The sequence below is a fragment of the Bos taurus genome, chromosome 6 (genome assembly GCF_002263795.3).
Source record: "Bos taurus isolate L1 Dominette 01449 registration number 42190680 breed Hereford chromosome 6, ARS-UCD2.0, whole genome shotgun sequence".
Classification (NCBI taxonomy): Eukaryota; Metazoa; Chordata; class Mammalia; order Artiodactyla; family Bovidae; genus Bos; species Bos taurus.
Genome location: NC_037333.1, coordinates 117,089,363 through 117,101,641, shown reverse-complemented (window position 1 = coordinate 117,101,641; position 12,279 = coordinate 117,089,363). Strand labels below are relative to the sequence as shown.

At 53.9% G+C, this 12,279-nt stretch overlaps 1 protein-coding gene across 4 annotated transcripts in view; it reads left to right on the top strand.

The window, feature by feature from the left end:
• The window catches only part of UVSSA (UV stimulated scaffold protein A), a 28,927-nt gene extending 16,833 nt beyond the window's left edge, over nucleotides 1-12,094 (top strand). For all 4 annotated transcript variants that reach the window (XM_002688454.7, XM_024993754.2, XM_015471760.3 and 1 more), the window contains 4 exons: nucleotides 68-251; nucleotides 565-676; nucleotides 3,067-3,241; nucleotides 4,136-12,094. In XM_002688454.7, the coding sequence (XP_002688500.3) occupies nucleotides 68-251; nucleotides 565-676; nucleotides 3,067-3,241; nucleotides 4,136-4,229 (565 nt within the window). In that variant the 3' untranslated portion in view covers nucleotides 4,230-12,094. The remainder of the gene's footprint in view (nucleotides 1-67; nucleotides 252-564; nucleotides 677-3,066; nucleotides 3,242-4,135) is intronic.
• Nucleotides 12,095-12,279: the final 185 nt, after the last annotated feature.

The following is a 12,279-nucleotide window of genomic DNA, read 5'->3' as shown; positions in this document are numbered from 1 at the left end:
TGCTTGCCCTGGGTGCACTCGCAGGCCCAGCCTCACTGTGGGCGCTGAGAGGCGGGTCTGTGTGCAGGTGTGACTCGGAGCACCGCTTCTGGAAGCCTTGCGAAGTGGACGCCGAGGTGGAGAGCGCCAGTGTCTCCGAGGCCCTGCGGAGCCGCCGCATCACCTTCGCAGGGCAGTTCGAGCCTGTGCAGCACCGCTGCCGCGCCCCACGACCCGACGGCCAGCTCTGCGCACGTCAGGACCGCCTGAAGGTGGGGCTGGGCTGGGCTCCAGCCTGCTGGCTCCAGGACCCCCTGGGTGGGCACAGGGCTGGGCCACTCCACCTCGGTCCCTGCATCCCCGCCCGCGTGGTCCTGAGCCTGCTCTGTGCTGGGCCCAGGGTCCAAGGAGACGGATTGACCGCAGACTGCCCTCCCTGCCTGGCTCCGTCACGCTGCACCTGAGGGCCCCTGCCTTGTGTGGCTTGTATGGGAGGGCGGGGGGGTGTGGGCCAGCCCTCCTCAGAGTTGTCAGTGGGGTGGCCGGCAGCCTGTCTGTATCAGAACTGCTCCGTTCTCCACACAGTGCCCTTTCCACGGGAAGATCATCCCTAGAGATGACGCGGGACGGCCCCTCAACGCGGAGGACAGGGCCCGGGAGCAGAGGCAGCAGCTGCAGAGGCCAGCAGGGCGCCCAGGTGGGTCTGGGGGACAAGGGGCGGGCCTGGTGTGAGGACGCCTTGCACCCAGCGGCCTCCAGGCCAGCCCGCAGCTCCTGTGGGCGTCAGCTGCCGCCTCCAGGACAGCGGTGACCGTAGCTCAGGAGCTGCAGCCAGGATGTGCGGCCCTCAGCGCTGACGGGACCCTCAGCTTCAGCTTCCGTCCCGGCCACGTTTTCACACGGCTCCCGATGGGTGGCATGGGTACACCCGTGGCTGGAAACCACTTTGTCATCATCTGTTGGGGTTCGGGGTTTTTAAGCCTGTGTTTAAGCGTGTGAGGGAACAAGGTGAGGAAGGGAAACGGCTGAGCCCTGGGGCTGCCTGGGGCTGCCAGCTCCTGTCTGCTCGCCCGCCTGCTGCCTGGCCAGCCCGTGCACCCGGGCTGTGGGGCGCGTGGTGTACAGCGTGTGTGGACCGCGTGGCACGCGAGCAGAAGGCCAGGGTCCTGCCCATGGTCCCAGGCAGTCCTGCCGGGCCGCTGAGCGTGGCGCACTTTCTGGGGTACCTCCTCGAGGTCCCCGTTTTCTGGCTCATAGGCTAGTTTCATGCAAAATGGACAAGGGACTGGAGCTACTAAGACGCCGTTCTGCGCCCCTCACGGAGCTCACCGCGTGCTGCACGTGAGCCGGTGCTGCTCCCTGGCGTGGGCTGGCCGCTGCCTGGCTCCCAGAGGCCCCTGAGCCGCAAGCAGGGTGGGGACCCACAGAAGCGGCCCCCTGCCAGGGCAGCCCCGGGTGCCCTCGGGGTGGGGCAGGGGCCTGACCTGTGTCAGAATCCCATGGTTTGTCAACCTGGGCTGAGGTCTGGAGGCCCCACTCTATTGACAGAGGCATGGGCTCAGGCCCAGAAGCCCCCGAGGCAGAGGGTGGCTGTGTCCTCGGGGCGGTGCTGGCGGCCTGCAGGTCCCAGCCGGGCCACGTGCCACTTGAGCAGGTCCTTCCTTCGTCAGGAGAGATCGGTGTTGGATCTCAGCCTCACAGCAGGGTCAGCCCCTGGGCCCTGGGCCTGGAGGGTGGCAGGGAGGGGCCTGACCCGCTCATCCAGGGGCCACAGCCTCCCCTGGTGGCCCGCACTCAGGAGCAAATTAAGTGCCTATTTTTTGTGTCAGCCCTGAAGAGTATCAGGTTCTGCAGCCCTCGGTGACTTGTTAACAACAGGTACTGGGCCGAGGCCGCGGCCAGTGCTGGCCAGTCAGATGTGAAATAGCGTCTCTTTACTAACTGCAGTATCGATCCCGCCTCCCTCGCACGCGGGCAATTTTCTTTTCCCCGGTGCTCACCTCGGTGACAATGCGTGCGGGGCTCCAGGGCCCGTCAGCACGCAGGACGCCCGCTGCCGGCTCCTATTGATTTTCTTCAAAGGCTTTTAAATTGCTCCTTCATTTTCCTGAGATGCTCATTCCATCTCTACTGGGTGCCAGCGTTTTTCCGTTGTGTTTAAACAATCGCTCCATTCACTGGGTTCCTAAACTGTGACGCCTTCTCATTACTGGGAGATAAACTGTTTGGACAGTTTTCCTTAATCTTGGATTAATCGTTCCTGTATCTGGATTGTGCAGCCCCGTATCCCTTCACTTTAGAAATCAACTTGGGGAGGCCGTGCCATCTCTGAATTTGGGCGCCTGGCTGCCCCCCACTGGACGTGGCCTGCTGACTGCCGGCCCCTCTGCCAGCTCGGGCTGCTCACTGCCGGGGTCTGGGGTATCTGGCGCCCTTCTGCCAGCCGGGGCCAGGGCCCATAGGTCTGGACGCTGGCGGGGGCTGTGCTGGATGGACACTGGATTTCAGGGACCTCCACGCAGCCCCACCCCACCCCGCCCCCGGGAGAGAAGCAGGTTGAGGCGAGTGGACCTTGAGGCCTCTGCCTGCGGGTTGGGAGCTCTTCTGCCAGGTTGGACTATTAACGCTTTCCGTCCTGGCAAGTGGGCACACGGGTGTGGCCCCAGTGCAGCTGGGGCAGGTGAGGCCAGGCCGGGGCTGGGGGGCATTTGTTTCCCTTCGGACCACCTGCTCCTGCTGTCTTGAGGGGCCTGGGTGAGCTGACACCCTCCTCATGGGGGCCTGGGGCCAAGTTAGCTCCAGGCCAATCAGGAGGTGCAGCGGGTGCCGCTCCCTTGGCCGTGGCTGGCCTGCGCCCACCCTCCGGCAGGGACAGGCCAAGGGCCCCGCTGGGGGCCGAGTGGGCCACAGCCCACCTGGAGCCTGACGCAGCCACTCGCCTGTGGCCTTGTCCCCTGGCTGCCAGACTTGGTTGCCTTCCTGCCTAAGGGCTCCATGGGGACCCCCCGGCCTTAACCCCCCGTGGAGGGGTTGAGCCTTGGTGAGGTTGGTGTGGGTGTTTTCTGAAATCTCAGGGTCTGTTTACAGACTGGCAGGACCCCGAGTTCCTGAGGGACGTGGAGGCGGCCACCGGGGTGGACCTGGGCTCGTCCAGGCCTGGCGGGAAAGGCAAGGGCAAGCGGCGGAAGCACTCGGGCCTCACCGACCTCAAGCGGCAGGCTGACACGGCGCGCGCGCGCATCGCCAAGAAGGTCTTCGCCAAGTGAGCGCTTCTCACGGTGTCCCGTCCTCTGCCCCGGGTGGAGGGGCCGCCCGCCCAGTGCCTCACCGTCCATCCCGCTGCTGTGGCAGCCAGAGGCACTGCCCACCGCCAGTGCCCAGGGAAGCCGCAGGGGCGCCGCCTGGGCAGCACCCGGGCCTCAGGGTGGGGCTGTCCTCAGGCTGGATGCTGGGACGGTGCTCCACTCGCTGCACTGGCCAGGGGATGTGCTCCCGGTGACCACTGCGTCTGGGGGGCCAGAGGGTGGCTTCCTGAGTGCCCCGTGGAGCCCCTGTGCTGTGGGCACAGGAGGGGCTGCGTCCAGGGCATCGTGACCCCAGGCTCCGGGCTCGTGGCTGGTTCCCTGTGGCTCAGCCGGGGTGGAGGGCAGGGTGGGTGCTGACGCCAGGAGGAGCATGGCCTGGGTCACCCTCCCCGCGCGGCCCGAGCGCCTCCCTGCGGCGAGCCGTGCAGCCCGCAGTGCGCTCTGGGGGGGGGGCTGCACCTCCTCCCCCGCACCGCTGCCCCTCACAGTGTGTCTGCTCTGGGCCGGGCCCCGTGCGCAGCCCGGCAGGAGGAAGCTGGGCTGAGGGGATTGAGCGTGTCCTGCTGCCTCTGCCCACCTGGCTGCTGGGCGGACTGTGCTCTCATGGGCAAGATTGGGGTCTGGAGGCCGCCCTTGGGGCTCAGGGAGCAGTGGGAGGCATGCCAGGCGGGGCCAAAGTGGCCTTGGGGGCAGATCCCCTCACCGTGGTGCCGTGGCGCCCTTCTGCAGGGGGCTCCCAGTGGTCCAGGTGCAGCAGCCACCCCAGCACGGGGTCGGTCCCGCCAGGCTGCCGTCAGGGGCCCGGGGCCCGGACGGCCTCCCTGGTCACGGCTCGCTGTGCTTCCCCGCAGGGCAGCCGTGCAGAGGGTGGTCACCGCCATGAACCAGATGGACGAGAAGAAGCACGAGAAGTTTGCAAACCAGTTCAACTACGCCTTGAACTAGAGGGCCAGGCCCGTGCGCGGGCTCCCCCTGCGCTGTCCGCTCCTCCTTGCTGGGTGTGTGCGCAGCAGCAGCCATCGTCCAGGGTGTTTAACGCGAGGGCCCGGCGTGCACTCTGATCCAAGCGTCCCGGAGGCGTGGACGTTCCTGCCGCAGGGACCTCGGCCAGCGCTTAGGGCCCGCCTGCCGGGTCGCCTGGGGTGAACGTGGCAGCCTGGCCACCAGGGGGCGTCTTGCACGGCCTGGGCGCTTTGTGGCAGGGCTCAGGGTTGCTCAACCCCCAGGACGAGTGCAGCCCCGCCCTGCCCCAGCCTTCTCCGGTCCTCTCCGGGTCCGCCTGCTGGGCGCTGCCTGAGCGTGGCGCCACCGGGCCGCTTCGGCGTGCGCGGCACCCTGAAGGCCGCCCCCCTGGTGCTGTCAGCGCATCCCCCTCTCAGTCCAGACGGCGCTCCGCTGTGTGAGCAGACCACGCTTACCCTGCATCGCGGACATGTGGATGGTTTGCACTTTGGGATGACGGATACTGTCATGACCGTTTGTGTGCAAGTTTTTGCATGGGCGTATATTTTCATTCCTTTTGGGTTTATGCCTAGAAATGAAATGGATGAGTTGTGTGGTAACTCTGTGTTTAACTTACTGATGAACCGCTGAAACGTTTTCCGAAGCAGCTGCACCACTTACATCCCTGCCAGGGCATCCGGGTGCTCGTTTCTCTGTTCTTGCCACACCTGTCGTCGGTCTTTGTAATTTTAGCCATCTTAGTGGGTGTGAAGTGGCATCTCATTGTGGTTTTGACTTGCACTTTGCTAATGATGAATGATGGTGAACATCTTGTTGTTCAGTTGTTAAGTCTCGCCCAACTCTGGGACCCCAGGGACTGCATCGTGCCAGGCCTCCCTGTCCGTCGCTATCTCCTGGAGTTTGCTCAGACTCATGTCCATTGAGTCATGATGCCACGCGACCACCTGTGTTGAACATCTTTTCCTGTGCTTATTGGTCATTGTTTATCTTCTTTGGAGAAACATCTAGATCTTTTGCCCGTTTTCAGTTGAGTTGCTGTTTTGAGTTGTAAGAGCGCTTTGTGTGTTCTGGACACTAGACCCTCATGGGATTTGCGATCACTCTCCCCCATCCTGTGTTTTCCCCTTCTCGCCGTGTTTTCTGAAACGCGAGCGCGTGGCCTTGGATGTCCGGCGCGTCTGGTCTGGTCTCGCCGTGTTTTCTGAAACGCAAGCGCCGCGGCCTTGGATGTCTGGTGCGTCTGGTCTCGCCGTGTTTTCTGAAACGCGAGCGCGTGGCCTTGGATGTCCGGCGCGTCTGGTTTTCATTTTGCCACCTGTGCTTTCCACGTCGTATTTAAGCAACGGTTGTTTAATCCCAAGTCTAGTCATGTTTTCTTCTAGGAGTTTTATGATCTTGCTCTTAAACTTAGGTCTTTGGTGTGGATCAACTGTTTTGAGTTAATTTCTGTCTGTGCATCGTTTGTGTGGATATCCAGTTGTCTCAGCATCATTTATTGAAAAGATTGTTCTTTCTCCCATTGAATTGTCTTGGCACCTTTATTGACTGTAAGTTGACACTAAACGCCTGAATTTATTTCTGGAGTCTCCCTTCTGTTCCCTGACCTTGTGCTGCTACTGCGCAGTCTTGACTGATGTAGCCTTGTGGGAAGTTTTGAAAGCCTCCAACTTTGTTCTTTTTAAATGTTGTTTTCGCCATTCTGGGCCTTTTACATTTCCAAATAAACTTTAGGATGAGCTTGTCAATTTCTGCCAAGAAATAAAAAGCTATCTGAGATTTTACTGATTGTGTTGACTCTTACGCGAGGATTTTTTTCAACAGTAAATATTTTAGGGTCCCACATGAGCTGTGGTTGGGTGAATCCTTGGAGGCAGAACCACAGATGCAGGGGCGGTAGGTACCCCCAACCCCTGTGATGTTAGAGGTCAAACAATGTCATCTTAATATTAAATTTTATACTTAGTGAACTTATAGCATCTTTCCATGTACTTAGGTTTTGTTTGTATTTTCACAGTTGTAGTTTTTTGTATACCAAGATCTGCGTTTGTTAAATTTATTCTTAAATGTTCGTTCTGTTTGGTGCTGTTATAAATGTTCTCTGAATTTCAGTTTTGGATTGTTCGCTATTAATACCTAGATGTTACAGCTGATTGTATACATTGATCGTATATCCTGAAAGTGGTCATCTCACTTATTAGTTCTAATAGGGCTGTGTATGTGTGTGTAGATTCCTCAGGAATTTTTGTACACAATGTCACGTCACTTGCAAGAGAAAGTTGTGTTTCTTCCTTTGCAGTTTGGATTCCTTTTACCTCTTTGTCTTGTCTGGTTGCCCTGGCTGGAGCGTCAGAGCAGAGCCAGAGAGAACTGGAGAGAAGAGACATCCTATTCTCGTCCCTGATCTGAGGTGAAGAGCTTTTGGTCTCTTCCCAGAGTGTGGTGGTGGCTGGGCGCTTTGTACTGCTGGGCAGCAGGCTTAGGATGTCCCCTTATGTTCCTAGTTTGCTGAGTGTTTGTTTGGTCATGAAGGGAGCTGAATTTTTGTCAGATGCACTTTCTACATCTATTGAAACGATTGTGTGGTTTCTGTCCTTTATTCTGTTGATATATGGTGGATTACATTAACTGCTTTTCATATATTGAACCACCCTTGCATTCATGGGATAAATCCCACATGGTCAGTTCAGTCGTTTGTATATTTCTAGAAATCTGCCCGTCTTATCTAGGTCATACATACAGTTCATAGTATTCCTTTATAATCATTTATGTTTCCGTAAGGCTGATAGACTAGAGATCTCTTCAAGAAAATTGGAAATAGCAAAGGAACATTTCAGCCAAAGATGGGCACAATAAAGGACAGAAACAGTAAAGACCTCATAGAAGCAGAAGAGATGGAAAGAATAAACAGAACTGTACTAAAAAAGGTCTTCATGACCCAGATAACCACGGTGGTGTGCTCACTCACCCAGAGCCAGACATTCTGGGCTGTGAAGTCAAGTGGGCCGTAGGAAGCACTGCTGCCAGCAAACCTAGTGGGGGTGATGGATTCCAGCAGAGCTGTGTAAGATCCCAAAGATGATGCTGTCAAAGTGCTACCTCAGCATGGCAGCAGACTTGAAAACCCAGCAGTGGCCACAGGACTGGAAAAGGTCAATCCTCACCCCAGTTCCCAAGAAGGGCTGCCCTAAGCAATGTTCAAACCACCAGGCAGCCACTCTCATCTCCCATGCTAATAAGCTAGTGCTCAGAATTCTTCATGCCAGGCTTCAGCAGTACGTGAACTGAGAACTTCCAGATGTCCAAGCTGGGTTTAGAAAAGGCAGAGGAACCAGAGTTCAAATTGCCAGCATTTGCTAGATCATACAGAAAGCAAAGGCGTTCCAAAAAAAAAAAAATCTACCTCTGTTTCATTGATTACGCCAAAGCCTTTGACAATGTGGATCATAACAACTGTGAAAAACTCTTAAAAGAGATGACAATACCAGACCATCTTACTTGTCTCCTGAGAAACCCGTATGCCAGTCAGGAAGCAACAGTTAGAGCCTTGTATGGAACAATGGACTGGTTCAGAACTGAGAAAGGAGTAGCCGAGGCTGTTTCCTGCCACCCTGCTGAACATGTGCAGAGCACATCACAAGAAATGCTACGTGGATGGAGCGCAAGCTGGAATCAAGACTGCTGGGAGAGATACCAACAACCTCAGATTTGCAGGTGGTACCACTCAAATGGCAGAAAGCAGAGAGGAACTAAAGAACCTCTTGAAGGAGGAGAGTGAAAAAGCCAGCTTAAAACTAAACATTAAGAAAAATGTGATCATGGCATCCGGTCCCATCTCTTCATGGCAGATAGAAGGGGAAGAGGGGAAGCAGTGGCAAACCCCCTCTCCTTGGGCTCTCAGGCCACCGCAGCCGTGAAAGCAGAAGGCGATTGCCTCTTGGTAGGAAAGCTGTGACGGACCTAGACAGTGTGTTAGAAAGCGGAGGCGCCACTTTGCTGACAGAGATTCCACAGTCAAGGCTATGGTCTTCCCAGTGGTCACGGACGATTGTGAAAGCTGAACCATAACGAAGGCAGAGCACTGAAGAATTGATGCTTTTGAACTGTGGTCTTGGAGAAGACTCTTGAGAGCCCCTTGGACAGCAAGGAGATCCAACCAGTCAATCTTCAAATCAACCCTGAATCCTCATTGGAAGGACTGATGCTGAAGCTGAAGTTCCAATACTTTGGCCACCTGATGCAAAGGGACTCACTGGAAAAGACCCTGATGCTGGGAGAGATTGAGGGCAGGAGGAGAAGGGGACGACAGAGGATGAGATGGCTGGATGGCATCACCAACTCAATGGACATGAACTTGGGCAAACTCCGGGAGATGGGGAGGGATAGGGGAGCCTGGCGTGCTGCAGTCCATGGGGTCGCCTAGAGTTGGACACAACTTGGTGACGGAACAAGAAGAACAAGGCTGGTTGTCCCGTCTCCTGTGTCATTCCTGACTGTAGAAATTTGAGTCTTCTCTATTTTCTTGGTTGGTCTAGCTAAAGAATTATCAATTTTATTGATCTGTTTGAAGTTGTCCTCTATTATTTGTCATTTTGCTTGGTTGGTTTCCACTCTGACTTTGATTTCCTTGGGTTGCTTGCATGTGTGATTTTCAGTTTTGTCATACTCCCTTCAGTGCAAGTTCAGCTTACTGTCTTGAGGTCTGCTTTGTAATGTAGACATTTATGGGCATAAATTTCCGTCTAAGCACTGATTCAGCTTCGTCCTGCACATTTTAGCGTATTGTGTATTCATGTTTGTTTATTCTTAGAGCATTTTCTAGCCTCTCTCGTGACTTCTTCTTCTGCCCGTCGTTTATTGAGGAGCTTGTTGCTTAATGTCCACGTGCTCCTGAGTTCCTCCCGGCACTTGATTTCTAATTTCACTGAGCGAAGAGCACGTCTTGTGCGGTTCAGTCCTTCAGAATTTGAGGCGCGTGGTCTGTCCTGGAGAGTTACGTGCGGCTCCGTGTTCTGCTGGTGGTGGCTGTTCCATGGAGTCTGCAGGTCTGCTTGGTGCCTCGTGCTGCTCAGGTTTTCTTTTCCTATTGATCTTTACCGCAGCTGTTACATTCCTTATTGAAAGTAGGGTATTGAAATCTCCAACTATTAACATTATCTGTTTCTCCCTCTTCTGTCTGTTTTTGCTTCGTACACTTTAGGGCTTTGTTGCTAAGTGCATATATGTTTATATCCGGTATTTCTTCCTGAGGGATTGACCTTTTATCTCAGAGCGCAGCCTGCTCTGTCTCTAGTGACAGCGTTTGCCTGACGTCTCTCTTGTGCGACGTGAGTGCACCTTCTTGTTCGCGTGACACAGCCTTCTCCAGCCCTTCCCTCTCGCCGTCTCTGAATCTCAAGTCTTTCTAATGGATGGCATGTGTTTGGTCCGTTCTACCGACTCTGTTGCTTGAGTGGAATGTTTAGTCTACTTCCCTTTAATATAATTACTGATGAGGTAAGATTTATGTCTGCCATCTTTCTTTTTTTTCTACATGTCTCTTAAAACCTTTCTTCCTCTGTTACTGATTTCATGTGTGTTAAATAACTGTTTAATTCCTTGTAATACTTTAATTCCCTGTGCCTTTCATTATTTGTAGATAATTTTTTCAGTGGTTGCATTGAGGATTACGCTGAACAACTTGACTGCTCTCTAGTGTGGATTAACGCCGACTGATTTCAGTGGTTACGGAGCTGCTCCCTGAGAGCTGTTTCTTCCTGGCTCCTTTCCACTGTTCTTATCATACAAGTTGCATCTTACAGGTTGTCAGCGCATCAACATAGGTTTGTGATTATCGCTTTATGTAGTTGCTCTTTAACTCGAGGAAAGGACAAGGTCCGTAGACATGTTTACACTGACTTAGCGGCCCCGAGGCTGCCTTTACCAGCACTCTGTGTCTCCCTGAGGATCTGAATCTGCCAGCTGTGAACTGTCTTTGTTCTTGTCTCTTTGGGGATGTCTTCATTTCTTCTTCGTTCTTGAGTAGTTTTGGTGGATATGGACTCCTTGGTGTAACAGTTTTTTCTTTCAACACTTGGACTATGTCATGTCACTGCTTCCTAGGCTCCAGGGTTCCAGGCGAGAAGGCCGCTGTCCGTCTTTCAGGGAAAGAAGCCTCTACATACTGAGCTGGGTTTTCCTCTGCTTTCAAGATGCCCCGTCTTCACCATCCTGCTGTTAACTAAAGCCTGTCTAGTCAGGGACTCGTCCGTGTGCTGCTGGGGCTCTGCTGAGCTGCTTGCTTGTAGAGGTGGTTTCTCTTTAAACTTGGAAGGTTTTTGGCCATTATTTCTCCGAAGATTCTTTCTGCCCGTCCCTCTTTCCTCTTCTAGGACCCCCATAACATGCGCACACTGGCCTCGCAGGCCTCTTTTTCTTCATTCTTTTTTCTGTTTCTCAGACTGGACCTGTTGACCTATCTTTGGGGCCTAGATTCTTTCTTTTGCCAACTACAGTCTGGTGTTGAGTTGCTCTAGTGAGCTTTCCATTTTAGTGGTTGTACTTTTTCAGTCCAGAAAAAGTCTGTTTTGTTTTCTTCCTTAATTTGTTTCTTGTTATTGATACTCTATTGGTAAGACATCATTCTTATAATTTAATTCTTTAGACATGAACATACAATAACTGATTTAAAGTACTTGTCTAGTAAGTTTAACATCTGGGCTTATTCCAGAAGTTTCTCTTGACCACTTTCTCCCTTTGTGTGGGCTCTACTTTACTGGTTCTTCTTGTGTCTCTCTTTTTTTTAAGTGATATGATGTGGCAACTCTGGAAGATCCTCCCGTCCCCCACATTTGTTTCTGTTTGTTTGTTCAGTGTGTTTCCTGGACCAGTTGTGTAAATCTGCACCTGTTGTGCTTGGCATGTGAGTCCTTGCCTGGCAGCTTGCTGATCAGCTCATTAGGGTTCCTCATATGCTTTGATCCATTGAGTCTTGTGGTTTTGCTGACTAGCTGTGTGTGCATGCATGTGCCTGTGTGTGCATGCATGTGCATGGATGTGCCTGTGTGGGGTGCGTGTGCATGTGTGTGTGTATGTGTGGGATGGGTGTGCATGGGTGTGCATGTGTGGGGTGCGTGTGCATGGGTGTGTGTGTGTGGGATGTGTGTGTATGTGTGGGATGTGTGTGCATGTGTGGGGTGCGTGTGCATGGGTGTGCATGTGTGGGATGGGTGTGCATGTGTGGGGTGCGTGTGCATGGGTGTGCATGTGTGGGATGGGTGTGCATGTGTGGGGGGGGTGTGCATGTGTGGGGTGTGTGTGCCTGTGTGTGTATATGTGTGGGATGGGTGTGCATGTGTGGGGTGCATGTGCATGCGTGTGGGGGGTGCGTGTGCGTGGATATGTGCATGTGTGCGGTGCATGTGCATGCCTGTGGGGTGAGTGTGCATGAGTGCATGCACGTGTGCGTGGGAGTGTGGGGGCGTGTGTGGGGGTATTGGGCATACCTTCAGTGTTCTACCAGCCAGATGCTGGCTGTGACTGGGTTCTCACCTCATGAATGTTTGGATCTTTGCCCCGTGAGAACGTCACTTACAGTTGTAACTGATGTTTCTCTTAGGAGTGAGACCAAGCATTTTCCATGTGTTAAAGTATTTGTTGTTTATCCTTTTCTGAGAATTGTATTCCATACCCTTTGCTCATTTTTCTGTTAGTTTATGGGTTTCTTATTAAACTGTGGGAACGCTTTATTCAGTGAGAAAACAAGCTGTACATGATGAGTTGCAAATACATCCTAATTTTATCTTCTGATTTTGCTTACATTGTTTTCTGCCATGTAGATTTTTTTTTAATGTAGCTGAATTTAACCAGTCTTTCGTGGCTTCTTCGTTTTATATTCCCGGGGCCACGGGGGTGTGGGGTGGTATGGTGCAGCCCCCTTGCCAAGGGCAGACTGCCCAGGGAGCAGGAGTCAGAGTTGGCTGCACAGAATGGAGCACTCCAGTAACAGAGCCTTGTGAACACAGGGTTGAAGCTCCAGCCCCAAAGACAGGCAGCG